General features: G+C 41.8%; 1 protein-coding gene across 1 annotated transcript in view; it reads left to right on the forward strand.

Moving 5' to 3' along the window:
• Window positions 1-15,581, forward strand: part of frem2b (FRAS1 related extracellular matrix 2b) — a 53,425-nt gene extending 37,844 nt beyond the window's left edge. Inside the window, exons 7-24 of the mRNA XM_034700309.1 lie at window positions 3,516-3,665; window positions 4,582-4,791; window positions 4,890-5,087; window positions 5,201-5,365; window positions 6,004-6,186; window positions 6,282-6,412; window positions 6,543-6,698; window positions 6,933-7,236; window positions 7,441-7,572; window positions 7,792-8,123; window positions 10,145-10,337; window positions 10,464-10,568; window positions 10,751-10,878; window positions 10,973-11,107; window positions 11,545-11,671; window positions 12,161-12,348; window positions 12,440-12,586; window positions 13,255-15,581. Coding sequence (XP_034556200.1) covers window positions 3,516-3,665; window positions 4,582-4,791; window positions 4,890-5,087; window positions 5,201-5,365; window positions 6,004-6,186; window positions 6,282-6,412; window positions 6,543-6,698; window positions 6,933-7,236; window positions 7,441-7,572; window positions 7,792-8,123; window positions 10,145-10,337; window positions 10,464-10,568; window positions 10,751-10,878; window positions 10,973-11,107; window positions 11,545-11,671; window positions 12,161-12,348; window positions 12,440-12,586; window positions 13,255-13,761 — 3,491 coding nt within the window. The 3' untranslated portion in view covers window positions 13,762-15,581. The remainder of the gene's footprint in view (window positions 1-3,515; window positions 3,666-4,581; window positions 4,792-4,889; window positions 5,088-5,200; window positions 5,366-6,003; window positions 6,187-6,281; window positions 6,413-6,542; window positions 6,699-6,932; window positions 7,237-7,440; window positions 7,573-7,791; window positions 8,124-10,144; window positions 10,338-10,463; window positions 10,569-10,750; window positions 10,879-10,972; window positions 11,108-11,544; window positions 11,672-12,160; window positions 12,349-12,439; window positions 12,587-13,254) is intronic.
• The last annotated feature ends 446 nt before the right edge of the window (window positions 15,582-16,027 follow it).

Below are 16,027 nucleotides of genomic sequence, written 5' to 3' on the forward strand. Positions count from 1 at the left end.
AGGAGCCACACATGGTGCACAGAGAGCAGGAGGATTGGGTTTTATAAGGCACCAAAAGGTCACTTAGATATGAGCCTCTTACCAGGTTAATCCACTCATACATTCAGAGTAAGTAAATGTAAATGTGGACACTTAAATGTAAATGTGGATAAAGCCAGAAACAAATAAACATCCGAACACAAAAAACTGAGAGAAGGATTTTAGATGTAAGAGTCAGAGAAACATCCAAACAAAGACAAGTAATGGAACAAAAGGAGGGGCAAACACAATCTTAATGATATCTAACACAGCTCTGAAGGAGGAATAATTGTCAAGTTTAATAACAGCATAGATGGGACTGTGGTAATTAGCCAGAAACTGTGTTCAAAATGGTTATAGCTTGTTGTTATTGCTAATAAAGACATCTTAACTCAGTCTAATAGTTATTCACAATGTTTTTCTGCCTTTCTTTTCATCACTACACACATATGCACACACACACACACTTACACTGAACCTAAAAATCATCACAAACAGATAAAGAATACAACAGAGCTGCAGCAGTGCAAACCTTTCTACTAGGCTAAAGGCTGATGTTGACAGTTGATTCATTTCTACAGCAGGGACATAAATTATGTTTTCTTTTTCTCTTCTTTGTGACGGTAAATCTTCCAGCCACTCTGCATGTGAGAGTGTAAAGTTTACAGGCCTCCATGCATTGTGCAGTAGTGTGAACAAACAGCTGCTTTCCCCCCCAAAACACTTGCTGTTTCCCAGTGGCAGACCATCTGCACAAAAACAACCGCATCCTTACAGTTTCAATTCAGCTGCGATGGGCTACAAGAAACGTGTCCTTTCTTGCAGAGGTAATTGCTGTTTGATTTTGACTCTGCATCCTGGAACTTTTTTGGTGGTTAGGGCTGTATGACATGAAAATGCTTGTACAAGCAGGACTTGTGTATTTATAGTCTTGTGCCAGTTGCCTGTAAATTTTGCTCCGGTTCTGAAGGTGTGATTATGAGTTGTTTAAAAGATGGGCGTGTGCAGTGTTTCCTGGATGGTGATGAATCAAGAGGGGAACTCAACAACCCTGTCATTATGTCTCACCTGGATTCACATTCATCCAGATATAAACAGATGTCCAGAGTATTTAAGCAGAGAGGTGCTGACTTCAATCAACATCCTTAAGATGCTCTCCCCTGCACCCTCTTTGTAAATCGTGTTTCTCACAGTCAGTCATGGTTGAAGTGTAGATTATTTTGTTTGAATATGGAGCTGCTGCTTTAGTATGCTTTCGCTGTTGGAGAGAAATTTCTTGAGCACACAGTGGGCAGAGGAGCATTTGCCGAAGCTCAATTGAATCTCACCATTAGAAGAGCCACTTAGCTCTGTGGGAATGTCACGCAAAGTTCAAGTGAAATCAAGCAGTCAGTGGGAGTGTAAGAGTCCCCTTAGGGATGCCTGTGTCTCTCCTTGTGCCCCCTTACTCGTTTTTGTGTTCCCACATACTGCATGCAACAGTTTGGATTTTTTGCTATTGATTCATATTTCATGATAAATTGACAGCAATACAAAAAGTGCTTCTCAATGTGACCTGTTTTATACTTTGATTCGCTGAAATGGAAACAACTGTACTATCAATATATACTAAAAGATAGATAAGAATTCATAAAGATACATTTATTCTACTCTTGTTATACTTATATTGTATGTATCTCACATCATTTTTCATAAGAGGAAGTCTAAATCTGAATCCTCTCCACTTACATCCAGGTAACCTAAGATGTTTTGTTTGGCGTCGAAGGCTGCTGCTGATGGAGCCCAGGAGCCAGCGGTTTACCTTTCAGTTAATGGGCCGTAGCTCTTTGAAGCTCGCTGTTTGTCTGCTTCGCAAACCTTATCTGATTACTGGGCTTGTACAACAGGCCCAAGTTCCTGGCTGCAAACCTCAGGCTAGTGGATCTGATTACTCCTCCTGTTGGGGACCAAGTGCAGGCAGCCAAAACCATCTTTGTTTGCTTTCTCTGTGGGGTGAAATTTTGGCAGCTGCAAGCCTCCTAAAACACGTCCCTTGTCCTGGTTGTGCTCGCGGGAAGGATTAAACAATAAAAGTTTTTTTTGTCCTTTGCTTGCTCTTAGGAGAAATATTATTTCAGCCACCAGGATGACTCCTCTGAGAACCACAAATCCCAAGGCTTTTCCTCAAAAGACTTTTCCCTTTAGAACTTGTCTTATCTTGTCAGTATGGAGCTGTTTCTGCCAAAGCAGGCTGCATCAAAATATGCACAATCATCTGAGACTCAGGTAACTTTGAAAACAATGATGTAGAGCTAAATGATAATTACTTCTGCTATTGATCGGTAATTGTGCCTGGCAGCGCTGTTGACTGACAGTTAATCTGTTTTTCATCCTGCCTTTTCTTATAGTTTGGTTTCATGAGAAAACCTTATTATCATGTAGTGATAACAGTAAGGATTTGTTCTTGTTCAATGCTTTTATTGCTCATTTCTACATCCCCACTCTCCTATTTCCCCCCCATACTGTGTGATGAGAAACACGAAGTACCATTTTGTAGGTGCAGAGTTCTATTGTCATGGAAACCACAACTCTACCCACTACCCATGGCCATTGTCATTCACGTAATGTATTCATTTTTGGTCACAGTTGCTCTCAAGAACACAACATTTTTACGGCTCTGCTTGTTCTCATTGGCCATGAAAACAAGATAGATCATCAGAATTTGTGCATTTTCTCAGTCAAAACTCCAGTACACTCCAAAGCAAGTTATAGCTTTTGGCTGCCCTAATTATTTCTGTATCGCTCTAATGGACTCTGACAGACTCATGCTGTTTGAGTCCATAAATAGTCTCTTTGTGATGACACTTGTTACATTGTTACAGTGACTGACTGCACCACCTGAAGGGCACGGATACAGAGGTTCAAGCCCTTGAGCCATTGTTGCATGAGCAGCGTGACATGTTGTACATTGTTGAGCGGAAACAGGGTCTGAAAGGGTTAAAAAGAATAAAAGTGTGTGAGTTGGCTGCAGTGGAATCTCAGCTCATAGAACACTGATTGCAGTGAGGCAAGCCTGGGCTGGCACACTGAGCTCTACATCCCCCAGACCTCCTGTCAGGCCTCCTGTCTGCCTCTCAGACCTGTCACTATTAAAGTCAGATCCACCAGCAGACTCATCCAGAACCAAACCAGGAAATACAGCTCTGAGTTCAGGTGGCTCTTTTTGGAAGATGTAAAAATCCCCCCAAAACATAATTCCAGGAAATAAGAAAGTGTTGTTTAAAAGCTGTAATTACAGTGTTGCCTACCTGCCTGCTCGTGTTTGGATGGAAACATTTCCTCTAGTTCTCCTGTAATTAGGGGAAATCTTACCAAGCATGCTAGCTATTACAGATTCAACTCCACAATTACAACTGACACACAGTATCCGGTTATGAAACTACAAGATGATTACGGATTACATCCTTTTGTGGGCTTTTCCTCATCCCCTTTCCTCATTTCTCCCTTGTTTTCCCCAGCTCCTGTCTTCTACTTTGGCAACACCGACTACCACGTGGATGAAAGCGATGGCTTCGTGGAGGTGCAGGTGTGGAGAACCGGGACTGATCTCTCCAGAGTAGGAACTGTCACTGTGCGCTCCAGAAAGACGGATCCTGTCTCAGCTGAGGGTATGCGTACCTGCAAGGCGCTTTTTTTCTGAAAGCTTTAGCCTGTTACTGCTCAGAGAAACGTAAACCACAGAGAACAATAGTCTTAAGTCGTCACCCTGTCACTCTTTGTTTTCCTGTGCTCAAGAGTCCAAGAAGATGTTAACGCTGAATATGTGGGGTGAATGACCTGGGGAATGTAAACATTGTGTAGGGTTAGAGGGGGGAGGCAAGTCAGGGCTCTTCTGTTGGACTCTTGCCTCGTAGGCATCGGATATACACAGTGTGGTGAGGATAATGGTTGTTTGAGTGAGGATGGAGCTTTAGGAATGCATACTGATTGTTCTGCACATTGGTAAGCGCTTTGTACTCTAAAACTGGCTGCTGTCTTCTCAAGCTTTCCCTGCAGCCTCTATTATCTCCTGCCCTCAGGCAGTCTTCTCTGCCTTGTACTGAGTCGTAACATCTCTGCTCTGGCCTGTGTTCTAACTATAAAATAACTAGCATCTAATCATATGCACTATGGTTGAGATGCAAGCCCACACTTATGCACATAACTGGGTCATAAGTACATGAGATAAGCCTGCGGGCAAAGGGTGAGCTCTCAATACTCCGACTCTTCAAAGAATGGCAAATGAATAACCTGTTTGTGCTCGGGGAGATGTGTAGTTTCTCTCAGCTTTCCTTTAATCACGCAACAAATTCTGCAACTGTTCGTTGCTATCAACCCCCAGATAGAAAGTGTCATTTGTCATCAGGCAAGGCAAATTCTTTTATCTCGCTCACTGCTTGACTCTCAGAGATGAATTATGAAGTAGCATGAGAGCTGCAGTCTGAATAAGATCAAGTACTTTACTCCATTTGCACTATTTCCACTTCATCCTATAAGCACTCTGTTCTCTGAAACATGTCTGACCCATATTGTGTTGTGGAGCAGCTGGTGTGGATTATGTCGGGATCAGCCGGAATCTGGACTTCGCACCGGGAGTCACCATGCAGACGTTTCGTGTGACCATCTTGGATGACCTGGGCCAGCCTGTGCTGGAGGGGCCAGAGAAGTTTGAGCTGGTTCTCCGGATGCCCATGAATGGGATCCTCGGGGAGCCGAGCAAGGCCACCATCCTCATCAATGACTCTGTGTCGGACTGTGAGTGAAAACAAATGCAAACAATACAAAATAATTTGTATTTTTAAATAACATTTTATTTCTGATACTGAGTTTTGCGTTTCATTCTGATGTCTTAGTACCAAAGGTGCAGTTTCGTGATGCTGTTTATGTGGGCAACGAGAATTCTGGGCAGATCTCAGCTACTGTTTACCGAAGTGGTGATATCAGCTACAAGTCCACGGTGCGCTGCTACAGCAGACAGGGAACAGCTCAGGTTATGATGGACTTCAATGAGAGACCTAACACAGACGCTTCCATCATCACCTTCTTACCAGGTGCTGTAGGAAACCCCAGCAGACTTTGTTTGGTCTGTGTTTTCATGTCAAAATGAGCAACAAGAAATAACATTGTGTGGTCACTCAATATGTTTTCGTCCAACTTTGTTTAGGAGAGGTTGAAAAGCCTTGTGTACTGGTGCTGGTCGATGACACAGAACATGAGGAGGAGGAAGAACTGCGTCTTGTGTTGGGAAACCCCAAAAGTGAATCTCCATTTGGGGCATCTATTGGAACACAGAATGAGACTCACATCAAGATCAAGGACGATGCTGACAGTAAGAAAGCGGTGTTTTCTTACACATGTGTCTGTGTCACCTTGTGCAGAGTTTTCACCTTTTAACACTCCTGTGACAAACTCTGTGTGTTTTGATTTCGTTGCCCTCTGTGGACAAAGTGATTTCTCTTTGCTGATCTTGTCCTTTTACATGCATAAGAAGTGTTTTTAGATTAAAAAAAATCTCCTGCTACTTAATTTTAACAGTAAGTTATCAATCACTGTGAATATTGCTGTTTCTTTAAAATGCAGTCAGTCAACTTGTCTGACACCTACCCCCTCACAGCAGTCACAGGCATTAAAATAACTATATAGAAGATGTCCATCTTGTTGCTGATGGTCTTGTAGGCCATGAAGAGACATCCCTGTTAATTTCAGTCTGTTTCATAACCAACTACTCACAGGAGCTTTAAATGGTCCTGGTTGGAAATATTTAATTGTGGCCGCATTTGACAATTTATTGTTTTTGTTGGTGTGCTTTCAGCCTATTTACCCGAATCACTTTAGATATTCTGTAGTGTCTTTCATAGTTTTACCATCAGGGCAGCAATTCAATATTTACAGGGGCTTCAATAAGTGCTAGTATATCAGAAGTACAATTCACTCGCATTATTGAAATTATATGTCCTGCTTTCTCAGAGGCCATTATTAGATTTGCAGAGACCAAATTCAGTGTGAATGAGCCGAAGGAAAGTGGCCAGATGTCTGTGGTGAGGATTCCAGTGCTGCGTGTAGGAGACACTTCCAAGGTGTCTGTTGTCCGAGTTCACACCAAGGATGGATCTGCTACCTCTGGAGAGGACTACCATCCCATTTCAGAAGGTAAACAATCCTGCCAGGCACTTATAACATTATAAGACAGCTTTTATTTGACATATGCTATTAAGTTGTTTTTCATATCTCTCCTCTCTCTGCAGAAATTGTATTCAAAGCAGGCGACACAGAGCACTATGTGGAGGTGGAGATTTTATATGACAGTGTCAGAGAAATGAGGGAGGCGTTCACGGTTCACCTGAAGCCAGATGAGAACATGGTGGCAGAGACAAAGGTGAAAATTAAGCCAAATTAGCATATAATTTAACGTCAAGTGTGGAACAAGCTGCCCAGCTATCATATTACAAGGCAGCAGCAATTTGTTCTCCATTAACACTGAATTGCCCTTGCTTGTCAATCAACAGATGAGCAAAGCTATAATCTATATTGAGGAGACCAACAGCATGGCAGATGTCACTTTCCCCTCGGTGCCCAGAGTGGTTTCTCTTCTGCATTACGATGACATTGACAGAACCAGAGACCCTTCCCTCATCGCAGGATACCCTGTTATTTGTGTCACTGTAAGTGATTGCACATATCAAGTGATTTTCTTTTCAGTGATCTACTCTGCTAATGCTGTTACATTTTAAAGAGCTTAACACTGCTAATTAGGTAGTATTTAGCAGATGTGCTCACTTTGCTCAATTATAGCTTCCTTGAGGGGGCATTGGGAGCATAGATAAAGGACTTTGGCTGCTGCAGGGATTTTCAGATGCATTTCACTCACTGGCTGTATTTCTTCTTCCCTTTTCCAGGCTTGTAACCCAAAGTACCCAGACTATGACAAAACAGGCTCCATCTGTGTGAGCGAGAACATCAACAACACCCTCACTCGTTATCGTTGGCTTGTTAGCGCCCCCACAGGCCCTGATGGCGTCACCAGTCCTATGAGAGAGGTTGACTTTGATACCTTTTTCACGTCCTCCAAGCTCATTACTCTGGACTCAGTCTACTTCCAGGCCGGTTCTCGGGTCCAGTGTGCCGCCAGGGCCGTGAACTCTAATGGGGATGAAGGTCTGGAGCTCAGCAGCCCCATTGTGTCAATCAGCAGGGACGAGGGTGAGTGCAGCTCATTTTCTAGATGGAAATGTTTAGCGTCTGTCATGGAAATGGCTGAGTGTGATAAGCAGCTGCTGGCTCTCCCCACTGCAGTACAAACTGTCCTTGCTCTGACAGCAAACTGCAACATGAAAGAATTTTCTGTGGAGGATTTTTTAGGAAAACAAAAAGTTTGATGTTTGTTTGTTTATGGTGTGGTTGCAGGAATGTGCCAGCCTCGTGTTGTAGGCACAGTCGGGGCAGAGCCATTCTCTGCGAAGCTGCGGTACACTGGAACAGAAGACATAGACCACCCCAACTTCATCAAACTGACTGTCACAATGCCTCACATTGATGGTAAGAGCTACACATTACATTGTCTAAATACTTCTCTTCAGTGAAAGCACTATAAGACAAAAGTTGCTTTCAGACTAATGAAGACTTCAGCTGGGTGTCAGAAATTATGGTTCCATTTGTCACTCACTAAACACATTCTCTTGACATGAAGCTACTTCAATTACATTTTTAAATATTGTCGATCTAACATTTAAAAACTTCCACTTTCTGACCGCTCAGGTATGTTGCCTGTGGTATCGACCCGTCCGCTCTCTAACTTTGAGCTCACATTAAGCCCCGACGGCACCCGTGTCGGCAACCACCGCTGCTCCAATTTGCTGGACTTCTCCGAGGTCAAGACTCGCTACAGCTTCCTTACTGAAGCCACCAAAAATCCTGAAGTAATCGGTGATACAGCCCCCTACCAGTACAGCACTTCCCTCAGGGGATCCAGTACACTGCGGTTCTACAGAAACCTCAACTTGGAGGCTTGTTTGTGGGAATTTAGCAGCTACTATGACATGTCTGAGCTACTCAGCGACTGTGGAGGCACCGTCGGGACTGATGGACAGGTAAGCAGCTCCACCTTTGAGCTTCAGCTCACCTTTAACCCCTTTTGTCATCTCCTGACATCAGATGCCAAGAGTTAGTCCAATAAAGAAGAAAATCTCCTTCAGGATAGGAATGTGGACTCAACAGTTACTGCTCTGTTAAATCCTTCCACTAGTCTTTCCTGTTTTTATTTAAAAAGACTCCTGGGTTTTTGGAACCAATGAATCATTTACATGCACATTAACACCATGCTTGCCTTCTCGGTTTTCCTTTAAAGATCCCTAAGTAAATACTAGCAAGTTGGGAAGTCATCCATTACTGTCTCGCGTTAACCTCTGTTATAATGACTAACCTGACACCTTCCTTCAACTCCCCGGAAAGAGAAGTTATTTGAGTTGACAAAGTGTCGAGCATAAAACCTCTATTTGTCTGTTTTGCTGTGAGATAGAATGTGTTGTTTGCAGCAGCAGCTGGTTTATGTGGAGCTGTAAGGAAGAGATCCTAAAGCCCTCGCATGCCTCACAGCTTTCAACATTTGCATTCACCTTGGAAACATACTGTTGGTTGACTTGCAGTTAATTAAGGTAGAGTGTTGATAAAGAAGGCCGGAAGAGTGCACAGAGCACATCATGGTGAAAACCTCCTCTGCAGGATTAGTGATTAAAGCCCTGCAGCACTTTTCAAGATATTTTGCTGCTGAAAGTATAGAAGAGTATTTATTGGTTTAATGGGAGTTTCTCATTTTACATAGCTTCAGGTTTATTCAATAACAAAGGCATCACTCAGGTGATAACAGCTTTTCTCAACAAGTGGAACTTTGTTGCCTGTAGCCACATGATGTGAAGGTGAATGTGGTTCTTAAAAACATGTCCTGGCAAGACAGTAGGCTGCTGTCTGTGATATCGACGTTACCTTGGCCCGTTGTGTTATACTGGGGTCAGATATGAGTATAGTGTCTATACTCTGACTTCACTGACCATATTGATCACTTATTATCCGATAATTTATAAAAGACTGCAACACAAAGTGAAGACAGAGATGAATCATTTTGATCATCTTACTTTAGCAGTATCAAAATACAGAACAAGCATCAGCAATACAAACTACCCTCTTGTCCCTGTTGTCTTTCCATCAAGGGGAGAGTGGTATACATTCAGCTCGTGTAAGCTCTGTATGTAGATTTTGTTGCTATGGTTACTGTTGAACCGACCAAAAGGCAGTATGTTAATGCATAGACTGGGGCGTCAGAGGTTCAGTTCCAGGGTTTGTTAGGCAGGATCAATGGAAAAGAGGCTTCCTTTGTTTGTGGGCGCCCTGTGACCCTGGGTACTCCTCTAAGTGGGCAAGCAGGCTGAGCGCAGGCGACTCTGTGCAGGCCGAGGCCAGTGTCATGTCACCGTGTAGGGCTTAGAGCCCAGCTTAACAGGACCCCAGGAATCTATTAAAGCCCAGCAGGTTGTGTCAGAAGGCCATTCTGCAAATCATTTGCCTGAGCTCTCAGCGCCCAGAGGCGTAGACACGTCTCCACACGACCACAGAGCCGGTGCAGGCAGATACCTCCCACAGGTCAGAGGAAAGTGCAGATACCAGAGAACGCTACCGCTCAGGACTTTCACCACTCACATTTCTTTGACCAGTTTGGGACTGCTCTTTTAAAAGAGGAGATTTAGGAGCTGTTCACTACACCTGTCAACTATTGATACAGTGTGGTTTGTGTGTTTTTTGTCATGAATATCTCTTATTTCTTTTGATGAAAACTTATTTTAGAAATACTTTATGAAAGTTAGTTAATCAAGAAAATGAAAATGCTATACTTCACCTTGTAATAGCTAGAGACAATTAAAGCTAAAAACAATACTTTAGTTTTCTACATGAAGTTGATATTACAGGCTGACATCTTTGGAAAATGTGCCCTCAGTTCACCTATTCTATGGAGACAATATACAGTAAAGCCATAATGGTAGAATATTGTTATTTATCTTTACATTTATATTTCTTGCATCTGTCGATCTGACACAACATTGTTCTGTTTTCTCTGCAGGTGCTGAATCTGGTCCAGTCCTTTGTGACCTTACGTGTCCCCCTTCATGTGTCCTACGTGTTTCACTCCCCTGTGGGAGCAGGAGGCTGGCAGCACTTTGACTTGCAGTCAGAGCTGAGGCTCACATTTGTGTACGATACTGCCATCCTGTGGAGAGATGGAATAGGTAGCCCACCAGAGGCTGAACTACAAGGTAAGACTTGAACAGTCCTTTGAAGTATAACTGGAGTAATATTGAAAAATGTGCCTTGATCTTTAAGTCAGAAATTGCAAATGAATGAAGTAGCCAAATAAAAACTATCTGTGGCTGTTTTTGCAGGAGCACTGTACCCGACCAGCATGCGTATAAACGGCCAGGGACGCCTGGTAGTCAACTTCCGCACTGAAGCTCGATTTAGAGGCTTGTTTGTAAATTCACATTCAGGTACAGTATGTTTTATGTAGTATGATTTATTTCTATAGCATAGTAAAACATTTTAAAATATAGTATACAATATTTTCTGTTTCTCTGAAGTGTCTTTATTCTGTATAAAAGCTCTTAAAGTTGTTACTGAACATGCAGCTAGAATTGGTTAATAACTTTTAATTGTTAAATTGTCCCATCAGCCTCACGACTCACCTCCATGGTCATGTGTCCGGACCACCCTGGTTTGACCTTTAACCTCAGTCTTGTGAGGAATGAGCCAACCTACAACCAGCCCATCCAGCAGTGGTCATTTGTCTCTGATTTTGCTGTGAGGAGACATTTTCTTAACCAATGAGAAATGTAGTTGTTCCGTGTTATTTTTATCTTTTCACACCTAACTATGAATAATTTCTCCCTGTCAGGTTCGTGATTACTCTGGCACATACACAGTGAAGCTGGTCCCCTGTACGTCCCCTCCAAGCTTGGAGTACACCATCCCTCCTGTCTGCAGTCCCAGAGAGCCTCTTACCTTTGACATGGACATTCGCTTTCAGCAGGTGATTTCTCCCCGTATGAAATTAGATCAGAAAAATAAATGAGGAAGGTTATCAATTTGTTGGGAGAAATAGAATCTGCAAAACCAGGATATAGGTCTCTTTCTCTTTCCCATTCAAGATTTACCCAAACAGGAAGAGATGTTAAAAATGTTGTACTTTGACTGACCAATCAAAAAAAAATGTAACGAATTATTAATTAAACTATATACCAACATGAGCAAATATGAAATGGGTTTGCCTGATAGTAAAGGAACTTAACATGCAAGGAAGGTTTTGAGGCTACACTGAGGCTTTTTTTAGTTACAGTTACCAATTTTTGGGGATGTAATGTATCAATAAGGATCAAAATAAGATTGTTTTCATTGTCAGCTTTGGTCTGTTCTGACTTTGTTAATGTGATTTGTATATGCTTTTATCTGCCTTCATTGTGTTTCTAGGTGAGTGATCCTGTTGCTGCTGAGTTCAGCCTGAACACACAGATGATTTTACTCTCCAAACGGACACTCTGGCTCTCAGACGGCTCCATGGGCTTTGGACAGGAGAGTGACACTGCGTTCTCACAGGGTAATATGCAGTCATTGAATGCCAACTGCTCTTAAAAGTCTGTGTATTGTATAAAATGTTGTTATGTCCTTGCTCTAATGACATCTCTGCAATTCAGCAAAATTATCATATATTCTAAAATAACCATATAGGATGAACATCCTCCATTATTTGGTGACTCCAAAATAAAGAAAAAGAGAGGAAAATGAAGCATTTTATGTCTTTCCTAAATCTAATCCCAAGAGCCTGAATTTTATTCATCTTGAAAGATGTTGAAGTCTTGAAAAGTTTTTGAAGATGCTGTTCAAGTGAGTGTGAGACTGATACGGTGAGAGCAGATTTAGCTTTTAATGGTGTTGTTAATATCTAGTCTAAGCTAAGTTACGTGATTCGGAGTATCACATTGGTGGATAAAATGAAACCTTAGCACTGTCAGTTAAATCATCAGATCATCAGAAAATCTGATTTTGTAAGACATGCGTTACATATTTTTGTCTTCCTCTTCCTCAGGTGATACAATCTACGGCAGGGTGATGGTGGATCCAGTGCAAAACTTGGGCGACTCCTTTATGTGTAGCATTGAAAAAGTGTTCATGTGTACTGGAGCTGATGGATACGTCCCCAAATACAACCCCAGCAACTTTGAGTTTGGCTGCTTGGCTGATGCCCCATCACTGCTCTACAGATTCAAGATCATTGTAAGGCACAAAGGTTAACTTTCATCATGTTGCTCGTGCTCTGTGCTGATTGAAAACTAAACATTCCTTCCTGTGTCTTTTTTCACTTCAGGACAAGGCTCAGCCTGAGACCCAGGCCCGCTCATTTGGAGATGTGGCATTCAACGCTTTCCTGGCAGTGGATGATGCCGGTGCTTTAGGTCTTGTGAGACAACCTGGATCAGATGGTTTCAGACTGGATTCTTCAGCTCTCTTCCAGGTCAGTATATACTGGAGCAAGCATGCATCCATACATTTTACAAAAAATGATGATTCTCAAGATCTTGGAGCTTTGTTATTAACAGATCAATAGACAAATTGAACTGTTGTAATGAGGAAACCAGCCGATAGTTACCCTTAGATAACTAGATGAAGAAGTTGAGATCTTAAAAAAAGAACTGGAAATGACTTGTCAAAGGAATAAAGAGTAGATGAACTGTATGGATGAATGTCTACTCAGGGCCTTTAAGTGTTCAGTACATGAAACATATGCATCCTTGAACAGTTCTGGTGCTCATATTTCACCGATTTGAGATGCATTCCTCTGGTTGTACTGGAATTTATGTTCTTTTTCTGGGAGCTGGTATTACTTTGTGGCATCCTGCTGTTTAACAGACAACTGTGAAGAGCAAGATGAAAATATTCTTTGCTGCTTTGGAGTCTCAGAAAGTGACCTTAAAAGCTGTTCTCTTCGATGTTTCTTCTTAAAAAGCTTAGTGGGAAAAAAAGACTCACCGACCTGAACAATCCAGTCACCATGTGGGCTGGCCGTTGTGTAGTTTCTGATCTGTGAAGACAGAATGACTCAGACTCCTCTCCTTTTATTGAGTCCAGATCTCTTTCTGAGTCTGTGCCTCTTGGTCTTTTAATACGACTCTTTCTCTTCAGGTGTCTGCAGGCAGAGAGTGGTTCATTCACACCATCTACACAGTTCGTTCTCGGGACAACGCTAACCGTGGCATAGGGAAGAGGAGCCTGGAGTACCATGTCATGAGTCAGCACACAAATCTGCTGCCAAAGGGTCAACATCGCAGTAAAAGATCAACCAATGACGTGCCAGACTTAGTAGAGGAGATCGGTTTGAGCAACAACCGCGGCACAAACATCCTCCACATCGCGCTGGACCGCAGCAGCCAGCAGAGGACGAGCCCAGAGAGAGAGATCTTCACCAAAGGGATCATCCCCCGGGAGCTCAACCAGAAGGAAAACAGTGACGACAGACTAGTGCTGATCATCGGGATCTTTGTAGGTCTGCTCCTCATGGTGCTCATCATCATCCTGGTGGTGGTACTGATCCGGTCCAAGCGAGAGAAGAAAGACGTACCGAAGAGCTCCAGCAGCAGAGAGCCCATGATGACACAAGCTGTCATGAACAGTGACAGCTCCGAGGTCTAACAGACACACTGATGGTTCAGAGTTTTAGTTGACTTTTTTTTTTTTGCAAGTGCCTCACATTTAGATAAAATCGAAGATTGTGTAAAGCAAGACAAACTTTAAGAGCTTTGATTCTATTCAGAAATCTACTTGAAATACTGCATCTCTTCCACGGCCGGGGAGTGATTGGGACACTCACTTGGATACAGACTTTGTCAGCAGCTGTTTCAAGGCACTTGTCATACTGTCAGCACTCCATTTTTCATTTGCTTTTGATGCCACTTGATCCAAAAAAAGGTGTTACTTTCCAAAGGTGCTATAGAAGATGCCTCCTAACTTGAATGGCATTTGGTTTACTGAGTATGTCAAGAGAGGTTTATATTTTTCATACTGCTGTGTTAACATCCGGCTTTGTTTGTTTGATTTGCTGCCCATAGTTTGTACTACACTGGATACATCCGTTAGCCATCATAGGGACAAGAATTGAATGATTTATCAGTAGATGCTGTGCGTGCCTAAGAAATCACATCATCTTGAGGTCCTGTGATGTATGTTGTGCTACCTTGCAGCAGTGAAACATTTTTTACATTTTCATGTTTTATGTTTTTGCATGCATATATTTTTGTATCGTAAGATTGTTCCAAATTGTTTAAAAAAATCTGATCACTGATCAGAATGGAATCATGACAAAGCATCTTTGCTGTTGTATTTCACCAGTTGATGTATTTTCCATCATATCCCGTATAAACTGTATTCATCAGTAGCTTATAGTTGTCAAATTTCCCCTTAAAAGTAAGTTGTGTCATGATTTTAAGACCTTTTAAGTGACATAAGGCACTAAATCAAATAAGAGAAGTGAATCTGGTAGAGTTTGTGGTACTGTAGAAACTTTCAAGACAGCTGGTCTGCAATGTACAGTGTAGTATAGTAGCAGTTCTATATTCTCTATTTCCAACAAGAACTACTTTTAATTTTTGGCTCAACTACTGGATTTCAAAGAGGTGACTAATGTAGCGTATAGATAGCAGGGACTCCAGATCCCTCCAACAACAGGGCTAAGTACTGATTGTTTCTACACCCTGAAATATTACCATGTCTAATACATTTGAGGAGATTTCACTCAAAGGGAATGAAATGCTTTACCCTCAATCATTGTTTTTACTGTCAGAACTGCTGTCCCCCTGATTCATTAGTTTTAAGTGTATTTATTTATTTTTCAATGCTTGTTATGTAGTGCTGAGGTAAATCATGGCATTTCCTTTTTACTGTTGTGTTAAACCTATCATTCTTAAGATCTACTGTACAAACTGTTACTTGTTTGTCATTGTGATTTCATTGTGCACATATGAGCATCGTACAGGAATTCAATATGTTACTGTTTTCCAGATCCAGACACTGGATTGCCATAAAAATCTGATTACCTCATACTCATTTATATCAACATAGACACTATATTCATAGTCACTACTTTATAAATATAAGGTTCATTTGCTATTTTATGTTGAAACTGAAAACAATTCTATGCAACCTGTGTTATCATACCTTCATGAAATGTTTACCCCAAGTGTGATTTTTGTATTCAATGCACAATTTGCTTGCTAATCTAGGTTTGACACTGTATCATCGTACTGTGGTTGTTTTATTCCACTCTAATTCTTTGAGTGCATTCTGAGCTTTTTTTATGCACATGTATGTATGTATATACATATGTATTACATATAAATATACCATTTGGATGTTTTGGGAATGGTTATTGTTGAAAAAATGCATAAAGTATGTGCTGTAATTATTTGTAACATTGACCAGAAGCACAGCGTGGTCTGCCAATAAATAATTTTTCAAGAAAACATCTTCTTTTTGATGCTAAATGTATCTGAAGCATGTCTTTAACAGTGTTCCAGAGTGTCTTTTAAAAACATTTTCAGTTCTTTTATTTATTTTTTTTATTTTTTATTTAACCTTTATTGAAAGCTGGGGTTGGTAATCAGATTTAGATACACTTTTTGTTATACTGGTTAAAATGATCTTTATGTCCTGATGGCAATCAATACATAATGTAGTCTTAAAGAAGAAGGAAGAAAAGCTGCTATCTACAGCCGGAGTAAACCTGGGAAAACACCAACCAATCAGCCTTTTTTGGGTGCCAAAATTTCAAACCATTCAAATCCCGTCCTGCCGTTCTGCCCGCCTCCTGCGCGTACATTTCCCCGGCGTTCACTCCCCGTCCCCGTCTCCTGCCTCTGCTTCCCCTGACTGTACTGACTGCCCCTCTCGCTTGACCTCGAGC

Source organism: Notolabrus celidotus, chromosome 14 (assembly GCF_009762535.1).
Source record: "Notolabrus celidotus isolate fNotCel1 chromosome 14, fNotCel1.pri, whole genome shotgun sequence".
NCBI lineage: Eukaryota > Metazoa > Chordata > Actinopteri > Labriformes > Labridae > Notolabrus > Notolabrus celidotus.